Source organism: Hevea brasiliensis, chromosome 5 (genome assembly GCF_030052815.1).
Source record: "Hevea brasiliensis isolate MT/VB/25A 57/8 chromosome 5, ASM3005281v1, whole genome shotgun sequence".
Lineage (NCBI taxonomy): Eukaryota > Viridiplantae > Streptophyta > Magnoliopsida > Malpighiales > Euphorbiaceae > Hevea > Hevea brasiliensis.
Window position 1 is genome coordinate 108917487 of NC_079497.1, and position 16519 is coordinate 108934005.

At 31.2% G+C, this 16519-nt stretch overlaps 2 protein-coding genes across 3 annotated transcripts; one reads left to right on the plus strand and one right to left on the minus strand.

Moving 5' to 3' along the window:
* The first annotated feature begins 1611 nt into the window (after positions 1–1611).
* Positions 1612–3930, plus strand: LOC110634715 (protein LEAD-SENSITIVE 1). 2 transcript variants are annotated; one of them, XM_021783836.2, is made up of 2 exons: positions 1612–1819; positions 3047–3930. In XM_021783836.2, exons 1-2 carry the CDS (start codon positions 1726–1728, stop codon positions 3718–3720), a joined length of 768 nt encoding a protein of 255 aa, XP_021639528.1. In that variant the 5' UTR covers positions 1612–1725; the 3' UTR covers positions 3721–3930. The 2 variants fall into 2 exon arrangements, with proteins under 2 accessions (XP_021639528.1, XP_021639530.1); XM_021783838.2 differs by having other exon boundaries at positions 1665–1819; positions 2998–3930.
* A 1640-nt stretch (positions 3931–5570) lies between these two features.
* LOC110634712 (uncharacterized) lies at positions 5571–11568 on the minus strand. The gene is made up of 9 exons (XM_021783832.2): positions 11441–11568; positions 11211–11330; positions 11044–11111; positions 7279–7387; positions 7105–7173; positions 6863–6920; positions 6287–6522; positions 6151–6202; positions 5571–6013 (listed from the first exon to the last, which is right to left on the minus strand). The coding sequence occupies exons 1-9, from the start codon at positions 11441–11443 to the stop codon at positions 5946–5948; spliced, it is 783 nt and encodes a 260-aa protein (XP_021639524.2). The 5' UTR covers positions 11444–11568; the 3' UTR covers positions 5571–5945.
* Between the last annotated feature and the right edge of the window lie 4951 nt (positions 11569–16519).

The window sequence follows — 16519 nt, forward strand, 5'->3', positions numbered from 1 at the left end:
TTAATATGTTTATTTTATATATTTTTCATGTAAGACAAATATTCTCAACGCTTTTTTCCTTATATGATTAATTAATAATAACATAATACACGCCTAATTATATAGTCAACTGATATTATATTAAATCGAACTAAATTATAAATGAATTCTTTTTAATATTAGCTTATAGAAATGATTGAATTATTTTATACATTAGAATGACTATCTATTTTATTATTATAATTCAATCATTTATATTATTTTTTAATATATAATATACTTAAGCTAGTATTGTAAAAAAAAAAAAAGCTAATGTTACAAATTAGTCTAAAAAAAATTCTCAATTTAATTCAATAAGTGTTAAATTTATAAAAAGTGCTAAATAAATTATATATTAAATTATTTTTAATATAAAATTATATAAATAATTAAATTATTTTACACATTAAAATAATTATTCAATTTAATATTATAACTCAACTAATTATATATTACTTTTATTTAAAATTCTTTTGTTATGAGATTCCCAATAATATTGGCCTAATGCCACAACGTGTCATGAACATGTTTATGTCCTTACTTAATTAACTTTATAGTCGGTATCTATAAGTAAATTATAGTAATTGTATATCAACTTAAATGATATATCATCTTTATCGTTCAACTTAATTTGTAATTTAAATTTATTTAATTAATTTATATATTATTAAAATTTACGCAACTTATTATTAATAAATTATAAATTAATTTATAACTAAATCTGTTTTATCTTCCATTAATTTTATGACTGTATCACTTTAGTTTATATTACAAAAATTTATAAACTTAAATTTAATATATTTTTAAAATTTTCATAAATTTTTTTAATAATCATGAATTATTATTATTATTATTATTATTATTATTATTATTATTATTATTATTATTATTATTATTATTTAAAATTTTATATTTAATTGACAATTTTTAAAATTTTATTTATTTTCGACTTATCTAAAATAAAAATTTTATTTTTACAGAGTATATTTTTTTATAGATATTTACAATTATTTACTTAATTTATTTATAATTATTATTTTTCTAAGAAAAACTAGTAATATTATTTTTATTTTTTTTACTTTTTAATTCAATTTTATGTCAATATGTAAAAAACTTCACTTTTAATTTATCTTAATTCTTTTTATTTTTATTTAAATGTAAACAAAAATTTAACAATAATTATTACTTTACATTTTTTCAATGATATTCATATTTTTTATATATTAATATTATATATATTTAAAATTTTTTTGTGAGTTGTGGGTTAATTATGGTATGCTAATTTAAATTGAAAGAAATAAATAAAATTTAGATATTAATATTCAAAACGATAATATTGGATAAAAAAATTAATGATAATTAAATTAAAGAATAAAAATGACAAATTGAGAAACCACTATCTAATTATCTGCACAGGGAATAAGAAAACTGGCTGTGTTGAGTAAAACGACTCGAAGCACCGCCGTTTCAATGCTGACGCAAGCGGAGTGTAGGATAGCTGCCACGTCGAAAAGGCCGAAGCAACTGGCTGTCTGTCTCCGGGCCTCCCTTTACTTAACAAGTAAGCTCTACAGGTAAAGGGCAACACGGTCATTTTACTGAAATATTCCAGCCTTTGCATCGTTAGACTGCAGACGGAAAACCAAATTCATTCGCAGAGAAGAAAGAGAGAGAGAGAGAGAGAGAGAGAGAGAGAGAGAGAAGCGGATGGGTCTGCTTTCTAATAGGATCGTCAAGGAGAGCCTGAAGCCAGGGGATCATATATACTCGTGGAGGACTGCATATATATATGCGCATCACGGTAATCTCTGTCGATTCTTTTGTTCCCTTTTTTTTTTTTTAATTGGTTTAATTTATTTATTTATTTATTTATTTATTTTTTAGCGTTTGTTTTGTTTGATGTGTTTGTTTCTTTTGATGTCATTTTATAGTGGGTTTGTAATTAAAATGATACCCAAATAGTTATATTTTGATTTTAGTCTCAAATTAAGCAGTTTGATCATGGGTTTTGTGAACTTGAACCATGTACATTGGGAAATTTAGTAAGGGTCTCGTTTTGAGTTCCTCTGCGAAATGCAATGATGCTTTGTGATCCATGGAAGTGCAAGCATTGGGCAGGAGAATGCCATTCGCCATTACTTGCCATGTTTTTGATGTGGGCATTAACCAAGGCAGATCGGATCGTACGGCTTTGAAATTTTGTAGTGGCTTATGTTGTTGGGCCTTGTGTAATGGAGTGTGATATTGGTCATGTTATTGATAATTCAGTCGTCTTGTGACAGATTGAAAAAGCAATATTATTAATGGAAGTAGCGGTTTTGTGTTGACCTCTTAGGGCCATTGTTGCCTTCACCATCATTTGTCCTCTTTGGTTTTTTTTATCTTACTGAGATTATGTATAATATAGGCATTGTCACAATGATACAATCAGTCACAATAATTCTTAATCATCTTGATCAACTAAACAGTCAGTTTATGTAAAGTGTTATCCTTGTGTGGTTGTATATTGCTAATAGAAAGACAAGTGAAGTTCATTTTAGCCAATGCATTCTCTTATGAGTGTCAATCATTGGTGGATAGCTAATAGTTGTTAAATCTCCAATGGCCGGACAAAAGCATCTGGTTACAATAAAAAAGCGGCAAATTGTTGGCCGTTTTGCACTGCCAACAACAGCTGCTCAAATTTTCCATCCTCTTTATTTTTCCTTTTCCACACACACATTTATTCGCTTGATTCTTTGAACTATAAAAATTATACAATGGAATATATATATATATATATATATATATATATATATATATATGTAGTTGTTGAACTGGAAAAGAAAAATACAACAAAAGCATTATCTATTATCTTTTGTTGTAAATTGTAATTATGCACCAAATGTATATATATATGTAAAATAAATTATATGTTTCTTTAATAAAACTTGCATGTATGAGATTTGAGCATTGACAGATTTTTTTTTTTTTTTTCAGATTCTGTTTCTCATTTTAGTCTTCCTTGTTTTACATGTGAACATATTAGGAATCTATATTGGGGATGATAAAGTAATTCATTTTACCAGACGCGGTCAAGAAGTAGGAACAGGAACAGTGCTTGATCTCCTCTTGACTAGCTCAGGACCAGCGAACACTCAAGTGCCTTGCCCCACTTGCACTATGCAGCGAGAGGGACACGGGGTTATCCTCTCATGCTTGAATTGCTTCCTTGCTGGAGGTGTCTTGTATCGCTTTGAGTATGATGTCAGCCCTGCTTTATTTCTTGCAAAAGCACGTGGTGGAACTTGTACTCTTGCAGTTTCAGACCCAAATGATATTGTGGTACACCGGGCAAAATTCCTGCTTGAGAATGGCTTTGGGTGTTATAATGTGTTTAAGAACAATTGTGAAGATTTTGCTATTTATTGCAAAACCGGACTCCTTGTTGTAGATCAAGGAACAATGGGACAGAGTGGCCAAGCAGCATCCATTGTCGGGGGCCCTCTTGCAGCTGTTCTATCTACACCATTGCGTCTTGTCACCACCAATGTCTATGGGATGGCTGCAACAGCTGTTGGAGTTTACTGTGTTAGCAGATATGCTGCTGATATTGGCAAGAGGAGGGATGTGCTGAAGGTCTCAGTGGAGGATCTGACAAGGAGGCTGGCCACAGGCTCACTCCAGGTGGTCGAAAATCAAATTTTAGCTAGACCAATCTAAGAGAATCGATTGTTTGACATCAAATAAATATTTGAAGCTTCTCTTTATTCTATTTATCTAGTGAATAATTGGTTTGGATTGGGACTATGATTACACAGCACGAGCTGCATCTTTGTTATGTGACATCATGTAGCTTTATCTACATGTTTTATGTGATGTTGTAATGTGCAAGGATTGTTGGTCTTCTAAGTAAAAAAATTATATTTATCATTTATGGCTAAGCCAGAGGTAACAAAAATTCAACTGTGACAATATGTGAAGTGCTTTGCTAACTAGCAGATGGCCAAGGATGTAGTGTATCCAAAGCATTAAGCAGGTTCATTGGTTTTGAATACACGATTTGTGTTTCTGCTTAATCACAACAGCTCTCATTTGAGACTTGAAATGATTTTGATGTTATTAAGCTACTCTGTGCATCAACCGTATGCAGATAATCTTTAATTCTGCATTGCAGAAAGATCGTTATTGATGTAAGTAGGTTTCTTAGAGGGTGTCTGTGTTAGAAATATATGAACTTAAAAAACCAAAAAAAAAAAAATTAGGGATTAACTTTTTATTTTGATACTTATAAATTAGTTCAATTAAGAATTTTATCATATTATTTTTATTTAATTTTAAAATTTTATCACAATTTATTTAACACTGTTTAATAATTCTAACAATAAATGTGCTTATCAATTATTTTTTACTAAGGTTCCATTTGTTTCACGGAAAATATTTTTCTAAAAAATATTTTTTGTATTTTCTAGTATTTAAAAGCACTTAAAAAAATTGATTAATGGAAAATATTTTCTTGGTTAAAGGAAAATTAAATTATTTTTAAGTAAAATGACTTTCATTTTTTTTTAAAAAGAAATCATTTTCCGTTTTGTAAACTTTGACAATCTTATAAAATGTGAACACATTATACATATATAAAATAAATAAATATCATTAATTTAATATTACAACCAAATAATAAAAAATATTTTCATAAAAAATATTTTTTTAGTTCATATACAAGTTATTTTCTGTGAAACAAACAGAGCCTAAATGTATTATTTATCATCTATTTAAATGTACTTTAATCAAACACTGTGTTTTCATGAAAATTGTTTTATAAGAAAATATTTTTTATGAAAATATTTTTCATGTTAAATTATAATATATGTTTATATTATGCATAAATATTTTCGTATATTCATAAGTTGTCGAAGTTTAAAAAATAATTTCTTTTTTTTTGAAAAAAGAGATAATTATTTAAAAAAAAACTTAATTTTTTTTAATTAAAAAAATATTTTCGTTGATCAATTATTTAAATATCTCAGACGCTGAAAAATATTTTTCATTTTACAAAACAAACAAAGCCATAATTACACATAATGTAAGCTAAGTTGAATCATACACCCTCTTAGCAGGCCATCTAAGTACATTCAGCTACCATGTTACCAGTCATAGTGACAATAATTCTGTAGGAAATCTTAATTTTGCCTCCAAATTTTATATCCATATCCAAATAAACTCAGTTTTAAATTTATCAATTAATTCACAACTGGGATAAATTTTTTATTAAAAAATTATTATTATAAAAATTAATTAATATTTTAATTTTCTTTGGCTAAAAATTAAGCCTACTAAAGTTGTGGGTTAACTAAAACAAAAAGGATCTTACTTGACAGACCAAAAATTCTTCGCAAAAAATGTTCTCAGCTATTATCTGACTTCGCAGAAACTGAAAAATGGTTCAGTTGGGTTACTTGAAGTTTGTAGCAGACTTTTTACAAGCCTTGCGATTGTTTCATGGCAACGTGTATTACCAAATGCCAACCCCATGTTTCTTTAATTTCATCACCTATTATGCAACTTGGAAGGAAGCTCATAAATCTGGAGGTTGATGAGTAGAGTTCAATATCAGATACATAAGCTCGCAATGATGATCAAGAGTGGCATGCAAATGCAAGCACGCCCAGAGGGGTTCCCATGGGTTCAGGTAGTGAAGTTACCTCCTAGGCATGGTAGTTCATATATAATGACACATGATATGAAGTGCCATTATCAAATCATAACATTGACATTGTTAAACCAAAACTTCTAAACTTTTGAACCCAAGGCCAACAAAAAAAAAAAAAAAGGGAATAAACTACATTAAAGAGATGAAAATAGATGAAGCGGCTTCTGATGCAAGTAATAAAGCTGTTAGGAGTTTGTAATCTGCGCTGATCCAAATCTTCCGTTTTATTGGTCTACTAGACAAGAAGAACTGCATTTACGCAACCATCATTCTCTGGATTATTTGTTACTTGAGCATATTTCCCTGCACCATAATAATTAGTTGTTACTTGACCAAACAAAGGACAAAAGCAACTCAAAGAAAGCAAAGGTGAACAAAAACAAATAAAAAGAACGAGTAGGGGTACACTTTGTAACAAAGGTTGAAAGGGAAAGGCTTACCCCATACAACTTTCCCAGCAGGTGTGACAAGACCTAATTCACTGACATTCACCTGAAATTCACAAGATAAAACGTGTAATCCAGAAAATAGCAAATCAAAATTCTAAACGTTACCCATCATGTAAAACAGTATTACCTCAATGATGGTTCCTTTGGTCATAACACCAAGCGATGTATACATTGGACCATTAGGGTTTTTCTTCACTCCAATGATCTCCAGATTAAACGTGCATTTGAGTTCAGGGTGTGTCACATGGGCCTTTGTAAAACGCAATCCTGAAGGGCGGATAAATCGCTCATACTTGGGAGGTTTTCTGGTAAAACCTGGTCCCACAAATGTGACTTTGGTGATCATTCTCTTCCACTGCTTGGCTGCAAAAATGAAGAGAGAAGCAATATGAAAAGAAAAAATAGGGACAGTTTAGAACTTATCCTTCAAATGATTGTTACATATGACCAAAAAGACTAAAACTAACCTAAATCTCAAATGGGGAGAGAAGACACTTTTTTGTACCAAAAGTACACAAAGAAAAGCCACATTGAGAGAGGGGGAAGGGGAAGAGGGAGGAGAGAAAGGGAGGGTGGGGGGGGTGGTTTGTTGGGGGGTTGGGGGGAGAGTTTTTAGCATACACTCAATAACATAAATATTCAAGAATTTAATAGCATCTTTCATCAAATGAGAAAAAAAACAGTAGTGATCTGAAATGCTTACTCTTCCGCTTGCCAGATCTAATCACTTTAAACATCTCATCTTCAGCGACAGGCCTCACCTAAAGAAGGAAGAACAATTAAAGTTAAATACTAGTAATCATAAAGAGAAGTGTAAAGTGAGTCATAAAATATGGAGAGGCTTAGAGTAAAACCCAATAAGAACTTTCCAAAGGATTAAACTCAAGGAAGTACACAACAAAGATATTAACAAAACAAAAAGTGAATATGTGAAGGCTGTCTTACCTTAGGTAGAGGGACTTCCCATTTTCCAGCCTTCTCTTTCCTCTTTTGCTTTATAGTGTTGCTCATGATCTGCAAATAGCACAATGTCATACACAGCACACATACATGACAGTATGATACACATATATGATACATATATAGACTCATATTAACAAACATCCATCAATAATTAACCTTTGCTCGTGTTGTGTTTTCACGATCCAGCAGATAGACAGGAATAGCTCCTTCATGAACTTCATCATCCACCTTCCGCCTAGATGTTGACTCGTCATGCATGGCCAATCTATTGACATGAAAGAAAAAATATCCACAAGTAAAACCGTTAATAACCGTTGACTCACTAAGCTGACCATACAAATAACTAGCAATAATAACTAAGTATTGAGCTGATGTAGCGTAACTGCATATTCACTACTAATAGCTGGAAAAATAATTTGCAAGCAAGTATAATTACAATATTTATTCAACCAGGACCTAGGCAAAACAGGAGGAAAAAGACTGAACAGCCAGGACACATTCACAAGTCTGCATAAGGTTTCAGCTATTGAAAGATTCTTCCATGATTTCACAGAAAATTTAAAAGATCCTGTGTAACAAAATATAGATGTAGACATTTATTTTACCATTCAGATTGTACAATTACAAATTTACAAGGAGGCCATCAGATCATTCGGTTAGCTACAAGAGTGCTCACAATTTATTTGTATGCTTTTAGTAACCAAATTATGCTATACACCAAAGAATCATAAATTCTCCAAGAATTAGCAGCCAAACCTACTCAACATTATGTTAAAATGAGAAATGAAAAATCAGCATCAACCTTTATCATTGTTATTTTCTCCCATTCTACCTCACCATAAGCCAAACACTTAGTTAGCAGTTTATGACACCGAGACAAAACCAAAAAGGTGAATGATAACAATTATTTTCAGAAAAATATCCCTCAAATTCAATACATACCAACATCGTTTGCTATGCACAACTTAATTTGGTGAAAAATCCAGAACAACCATCATCCCTAAAATAACACCTGCATAACTTTGAGCTCATAATATGAACTATTAAGTACCACGAGTCACTAAGATTGTACCATGTGAGGATAGAATGTCTAGGTAGAACTCACCCTTGAAAACAGGCTTGCAACGAGAGAGTGCCTAAAGACTTATTAACCTCTTACTAAGATTATTCCTTAGCAATGTGGGATCGTAACAATACCCACGCTTGGAGAACCAATATTCTCGTTGGTCACGGCTAGCACCCTACACATCAGATCACCTATCGTTACTCAATGGACCTAGGCCACCACACCGTGAGCTACCACTCTAAGTGTCAGATCTTGCAAGATGGGACTGGCTCTAATATCAATTGATATGAATTGTTGAGCACCACAAGTCATTAAGGTTACACCACGTGAAAATAGGCCACTTAGGTAGAATTCAGCTTTGAAAACTATCTTGCAAGGGGAGGGTGCCTAGCAACTTATTAACCTCTCACCAAGGTTATTTCTTAGCAATGTGTGATCATAACAGCTCACATAACAATGTTCTTATAGCGTTCAGATAATGGATTCAATATGTTACAATTCAAACCTCAATTAGAGCACCCTCCTAATCACCCACATAAAACCAAACATATGGACTCCAAATGAATGGGCATTAACAGGAAATTACCCTTTAAAAATAAAAATACATAATACATATATTTGTTTGTGTGTGTGTGTGCGTGTATTTAAATACTTTTAAGTAAGGATTATAAGCTTTATACTTAAATAATTATAATTATATAAAAATTTAAACACTTTATAAATATATAATTCTTTAAATATAAAATAAATAATTACTTAAATATGAATAGGGATGGCAAGCCTCACAAGTAAATCCACAGGTTTGCAACATTGACACCAGGGAGATAAGTTCCATAAAAAAAATTCAGCCAGATATAACTGACTTTCTACATAAACATATTACAAATAGTTTGTCTAATTATTATGTTCATCAAAATGTTGCCACAAGAAACTCATATTTACAAATATGTCTACCTCCTCATTTGGAGGGGAAAAAAAGTGCAGTAGTTGCCTAGTCTATATGAATTTATGCATAGTATTTGTTTTGTTGCAGGAGGGAGACATGTTGCATATTGAGTTTCAAAATGTCGCTATCTGTTCCTACTCAGCCCACATAAGAACTATGGCACATGGGAAAAGGTAATAGGATGGAGAAGATGAATTGGACCTTGAATTTCATCGACATTAAGCAGCATGATAAGTAAATGAGATATAGAATGGCATTTAGACATCCATCATTAAGCGAAATGTCCATTAATAAGGCTTGTCCTCCATTCAGTCGTACATAAGCATTAGATCCATCCCATGGTAAATCCTATGCCAACTCCAGATGTAACTAAACTACTAAAGCAGAAAAGTTTCTGGAAAACAGCTACCAGTCCCCTCCACACCAAACCACCACCCCCCCCCCCCCTCCTTTTTCTAAAAACAACCCAAAACCAAAGGGGTGAAAACCATCAAATAAGACAAAGCCCAGACACTGTGAAAGCCTCCTAAAAACGAATGTCATCAATTTAGAGATCATAACCAAAGATGATAACAAAAATTAGCACTATAGAAGTCGGTTCCTGAAGGCTAATATTCCACAACTGAATATTTACACTAGATTTTCATAACAAGAAGACCGCTTACACAGCAGCACCAAATTACTCTTTATTTTTTATTTTAGGGATTATTACGACGATTCAATATTAGGATGCAAAGTAAAAAAACAGCGCATGTTCATCTTTTCAAAGCACAAATTCTGTTAACTACTTCTGCAGTCCTATCTATAATAAGAAATCACCACAAATGAAGGACCAATTATGATATGTGTGGCTCTCTATGCTTTGTCCCATGAACTACTAACACAGGTCCACTTATCAAAGAATCCACAAAATGAACAGCTAATTAATGATAAAATTCTAGAGAGGCCATAATATAATCAATGTCACTCTTCCAAACTTATGGCATAAACACATACCCATTCACCTCCCTAAACAATGAACAAAAGACCCTTCCCTAGGGCCTTTGCTCATAATAAATCCTCAGAACAGTTTGATCAGCTCTTTAGAAATTCCATCACAACTAAAGATTATGTCATTTGAACGACATTGTAAAACCAATACATGAAATCCATTTAACTTTTTGCTTGTATGTTGTATCCATGCCAAGCCATGCCTAGCAAAATGACAAGGAATATGGGGATAATGACAGTGTTGCGTTATCATTTTCATAAGCAAACACTTCTTAAAAGATAGAAAATTAGTTCCTAATTATCATTTTAGGATTCCTACACCTTTCTAAAGAAAATACTAATTGCAGGGAAAATAGAATTTCCACAATAACTGCAAAGCCCTTCACACAATATTGCAAGAACACATATGTTAATCTACAAGCTATTCTTAGCACAAAAGTCTAAAAAGTATAATGCGTAATCCAATCAGAATCATTGAGGAAAATACACCATTCTTGTTATTAATCCCAAATTACATTGCATAACCCTTGCAGGTCCACATTTAAAAGAAACATATGGTATCTCTCTTCTACAAGTCAAACCTACAAAGGCATGAGATAGCAATCACCACAAACGCATTGAATAGAATCTCAAATGCTAATTTATTTTGCTCTATCATAACATGGGTAAGAAAAAAATTAGTTCTACATAATCATTTCAAAGAACTATCATATCGTCAAGATACAAGTAAAACACAGATACACAAAAGACATGAAGAAAAAAAAAAAAACTCTAGAAACGAATATTCCAAAACAAACTATACCCAATCAGGCATAATGAAACTGTAATCCATATATATATATATATATATATATATATATATATATATATATATATATATATATATATATAGAAATGATGAAATGATAAAAGTACTAACGTTTTCTTCATGAGGGCCTTCTCAGCATAGTTTTTCTTGGCAATCATCTTACCCTTGATACCCAATGCCTAATGCCATGCAAAAAAATAAAATAAAAATCCAATTCACCCATAAATCAATCATAAAAAATATCAAATTTAAAAAGAAAAGAAGAGAAAGAAACAGACTTTCTGGGCCCTCTCAGAGCGCTTGTGGACCTCACGAGCCTCCTTCTTGCGCTTGCGCTCGAAGTGGTCGAGGCGGTAGCCATGTCTCTTCCTGTGTAACTCTATATAATCTCCTTGCGGCTACAATCAAATTATCATTTATCAAAACAACCATCATAAGAATCAATCACCGATCAATCAAGCAAGAAACAAACAATAATCGCTAAAGAGAGGCGAGTGCCATGACAAACCATGGTGTTTGAGTATTAGCTTTTACACACAGAGACGGTGCAGAGTGCAGAGAAAAACCCTAACAAAGGGGTTTTTGTCTTCTTGATTTTTAGAAATGGGTTTTCAAATTCGGGTGGAGGAGGTGGGCTTTGAGTAACCCAATCGGTGCAAATAGACAATTATTCGGGTCGGTGTTGGAAATGCTTGATCCAGGCCCATCTTGACCCTATTGGGCCGAAGTTCTACTTTAGGGTAATGAACTTTCTATAGCTATCAATTTGGGTCAAACAAAATGGCCCACTCTATTCCGTTAGTTCAATTTGGATCAATAATTATAATTTCAGGCTTTTTTTAATAAGAAGATTTTTTTTCAAAAATTATATTTTATTAAATTAAAAAAAAAAAAATGTTCTTTTGGTAATAATAATATAACTCAACTCAACTCAACTCAATTCAACTAAGCCTTTATCCCAAATATTTGGGGTCGGCCATATGGATTCGCTTTCTCCACTCTAAACGATTTTGGGTTAAATCCTCATAAATGTGTAATGCTTCTAGGTCATGTTGTACTACTCTCCTCAAAGTCAATTTAGGTCTACCCCTTTTTTTCTTTCTATCCTCTATCCTAATGTGCTCTACTTGTCTAACTGGAGCCTCCGTATGTTTACGCTTCACATGACCAAACCACCTCAATCTCCCTTCTCTCGACTTATCTTCAATTGGCACCACTCCTATCTTTTATCTAATACTCTCATTACGGACTTTATCTAGTCTGATATGACCACTCATCCACCTTAATATTCTTATCTTTGCAACTCTTATCTTAGACGCATACGACTCTTTCAGTGTCCAACACTCACTACCATATAACATAGCTGGTCGTATGGCTGTACGGTGAAATTTTTCTTTCAACTTATTGGGAATCTTACGATCACATAAAACTCCCGTAGCACGTCTCCACTTCAACCATCCTGTAAATGATCCAACATTTCAAGTACCAACTTTGATCCTCCTCCTATCCTGCTCCTTCCTAATTGATCTCATTCTATGATATCTTCTATTGTTTTTTATGTCTATCTTGTGTTCTGTTCCACTATCTGTTCTACTATCTGTCCTATGGACTAACTTCTTTACCCACACCCGTCCATGATGTGGGAACCCTTGCTCACTTAATACCACACTCAGGCACCGGCATGGCGCGTCACTTTCAGTGAACGCCCTACACCCTTGTATATTTCTCACTACACCTGGGCTCCGATGTAGCGCGTCGTTAGTAGAGGAAGCCCCAACGTTTATATCATTTGAATCCATATCATAAGGTATGACGAAATTTTTACGCTGGTTGTCACCTACCGCAACCCTTCTCTTTTATCCGGGCTTGGGACCGGCTAAGCGCAAACTACTTAGGCTGAGTTTCTTTTGGTAATAATAATAAAAAATTAAAATAAAAATAAAATTTAAACTTATATATGTATATATTTTTTATCCTTAAATTTTTATATTATGAAATTTACATTTGATTATTAAATTATTAATTATTAACTTAATTATAATATTTTAATTTGTTTTAAACTGAAATTAAAAACTATTTTTATGCTTTTCAGCTTATTTTTTTGTTAAAATAATATTAATATTATTAAATAAAAATAAAATTTAAATATATTATATTCTTAAATATTATATTTTTTAATATATTAAGTAAATATAGAAATTATTTCTACTTAAAAATACTCAAATTATTCTATATTTATTTAATATATTAAGTACGATCCGCCCGCCCCCTCGACCCCGTAAGAGACAACTGAAATCTGTCTGTGCTAATGCCGTACGATTTGCTAAAGTTAAGCAAATCCCAACCCAATAGAACAATGATAGTTTCGCTCACAGCAACAACAACTTTTGACTCATGTATTCGTCGTAGCATTTTGAGTAGTAGTAACTCGAGTTGTCCCTACGAGCCTGGCAGCATTGATTTAAGGATTAGAAGGCCCTGTAATCTCCTTACCATCAACAGTTACCTCAACTCGATGGCCAAAATTAGAGAATAGTTCCCTCGTGCTATGATCTTCACTAAAAGCTGCCATCGGCGACAGTGAAGTCGCACTTGAGCCTCTCTCCTCACTCATATTTTCAAAGGATATTGTAATAAAAACAAAGAAAGAAAGAGAACAACAAAAGTTACTTTCAACAAAACAAAAAAAGTTTCGAAGAACCGCCGAAAAATAAGAGAAAGCAGTCGGAGAGCCTTAGAAAGAAAGCAGAAATAAAGATGCAAAGGGAAAGAGGGATTTGCCTTTCATAACATCAGTATGCAATAAAATGTTTTTTCAAATTTTGAATTGCCAAAAGTCCGTCGCTGAAATAACCCTTTTCATGAATCAAGGAAGTTTTAATGGCACCCTTTCACATTGAAGTGACACAAGGAGAAGATCGGGCTCGATAGCTGTCCAAAGGTCATTGAATATAGCACAGGTGCTCTGCACGAGGTTACAGGGTTCACAAAAGAACATGAACCTGAAGATTCGTATCAGCTAAAGAGGGGGACTAATGATATTACTCACCTTAAATAATCAACATGACAGTCAAAGAGTCAACTCTTGAAAGTAAAATATCAAATGCGGAGATCAAAGTGTTAACACCCATAGAGAAAGTTAAAGACAGAACAAGAGGCCTCTCAACCACCTAAACTAGATAAGATTGAATCGAACAAAGCAGAATCAGTCTAGGCCTAGATCGGATAAGCAGAGTAATAATGCTTTTGCTTGCCCAACAAGCTGAGTAAAATTCATACCGAGCAATAGCAAAAAATCATCATATGTTCAAGGCAAATTTATAGGAGATAATCTCGGAATGTCAATCTAAAATTATCTTTATAATTAAGGTAACGACTATTTTCCTTAAAAGATTATAAATATTAGGAACAACAAGAGATCATCTACGCTTTTTATACTATCAAAAGTCCATATTAAATTATTCTCTCAATCTCTCATTTTCAAATTCTTGATTTTCTTATTTGAGCGTTGAAGTAGCTGGTCAAGAGGCCACTACCCTCACTTTTCTTTGTTTTTCATATCTACATGGCAATTGGACTAGACTTTTAGAGCTCACATCAGCATCATATATCTCTGATATGTATTTATATTCTATTATTTTATTAATAAGATTTTATGTTATTAATATTATGAAATCTTCTTTTAAAAATTAAAGGACTCAATAAAATATATTAAATTTTTGTTTATTGAGATATATTAAATTTAATATAAATTTTTAAAGTAATTTTTTAATAGCAATTCAAATAATAACACTAAATAAATCATCAATTTTAAAATTTAAAATATATGAAAATTTATTCTAGATGGAATATAGAAAACTTGTCCTTCGTAACTGTGAGTGTTCTGGTGGAGGGGTCATTGAACCATCGACAGTACTTTGTAAATCAGTTTTCATATGTTGGAAGGGTCCAACTTATTGACTAGAGTATAACTACATAATATAATTATTGAATAAAGACATACCAACAAATCTAGGTTGACCTGTGAACTAAGGCTAAGTCTTATTCGATTTAAGTTAAATAAATTAAATTAATTTATTTAATTTTTATGTTAGTTTGATTTTAAATTTTGAGAATTTTGATTATCTCAATTCAGTTTAGTGGTAGCGGGAAAAAAAAATTGTGCTTGCATATTAAATATCTGTACTTTACATATAAATTTATTAATTTTTTTAGTATTTAAAATTTTAATATATTTATATTTGAAATTAATATTAATTAATTATAATAAAAATATAAATTTAATATTACATAAATTATTAAAATATATATATAAAATCTTAACCAAATAATTATTACTATAAAATTTACATTAATATTTAAAATAATTATAAAAAATATATAAATAAGAAGCAAAATAAAACAATGCAATATGTTAATATGAAAATATAAATAATAAAAAAATGGAAAAAGCTATATTTTTTTATTATAAGGTATATAGAATATATGTTAATATATATTAATAGTATTGAAGCTAAAATTTAAGTTAATTGGCGATCACTGTATTTATAATTATCTCTATCATCATAATTCGGATTTATATATTTTGAATGAATATACAAAATTAATATAATAAAATAAATAAATTATTTTTTATTTCAAATTGATATTATTTTTATGAGAATCATAGTAAATATGTGAGCATAAACTATAAAAATAAATACTGGTATTATTGATTTAAATTATACTATTACTATTAAATAACTATTAATTAGCATGTTAATTCCTTTATTAATCAGCACATTATTATTTTCAGAAAAAGTATAATGTGGTAATATTAGAGAAAAATATTTTCATAGAAAATGCCATGTCTCAACAGCACCTTGGGAAAACAATACTTACTTTATATACATGCCAGGAAATTGTACATGCTTTTACACGTATCTATTCATAATTTTAAAATATAAATAAATAATTTTAATTTATATAATTTTAGTTTTAATATATGAAAAATAAAATAGTGTCTTGTACTATTGTTAATTGCTTTATATTTTATTTTTATTATTTTTTAAAAAGATTAAACCTTTATATCTTGAATTTTTTAATGAAGATTTTTATATTAAAAATTATATTTTATAAATAAATTGACATGCATAACTTCACACACATATATGTATTAAATGCAAATTAATATAAAATTATAAAAATAAAATAAATTAAAATTTATTAAATACATAAAAAAGAGAGAGTGAGCAAAACTTTTAAATATTTCATATAAACTCTTAAAAAGTTTTAGACTAGTTTTTGAAAAATTTGCCACCGCCTAGCCCTACTCCTTACCACTTCATTTCTAAATTTTTGTTTTCTTCTCCTTTGGCAATTGATACTACCACCTCACCTCTTCAATACCCATTGCTTATTCTCCTTCGTTTCCTCTTCATTGTCCGTCGCCCTACTTTGTGAATCCGACAATCCATCACCTGTGCATGTCGCCAATTGAGCAATCTCTCACCTCTTCATTTCTTATCGTTCATCTACTTACCACCGCCCTGCCTCTTGAATCCTCCATCTCTTCTTCTCCTTAGTTTCCTCTTCATTGTCCCGTCGC

Bases quoted from the DNA above. Each gene is read 5' to 3' on its own strand.
- LOC110634715 (XM_021783836.2), top strand. From the start codon at position 1,726: ATGGGTCTGCTTTCTAATAGGATCGTCAAGGAGAGCCTGAAGCCAGGG. The intron at 1,820-3,046 runs GTAATCTCTGTC...TGAACATATTAG, and splicing joins ATATATATATGCGCATCACG to GAATCTATATTGGGGATGAT.
- LOC110634712 (XM_021783832.2), bottom strand. The intron at 11,112-11,210 runs GTCTGTTTCTTT...GCATGGCATTAG, and splicing joins GCTCTGAGAGGGCCCAGAAA to GCATTGGGTATCAAGGGTAA. The intron at 6,203-6,286 runs GTAATACTGTTT...TGTGAATTTCAG, and splicing joins CCAAAGGAACCATCATTGAG to GTGAATGTCAGTGAATTAGG.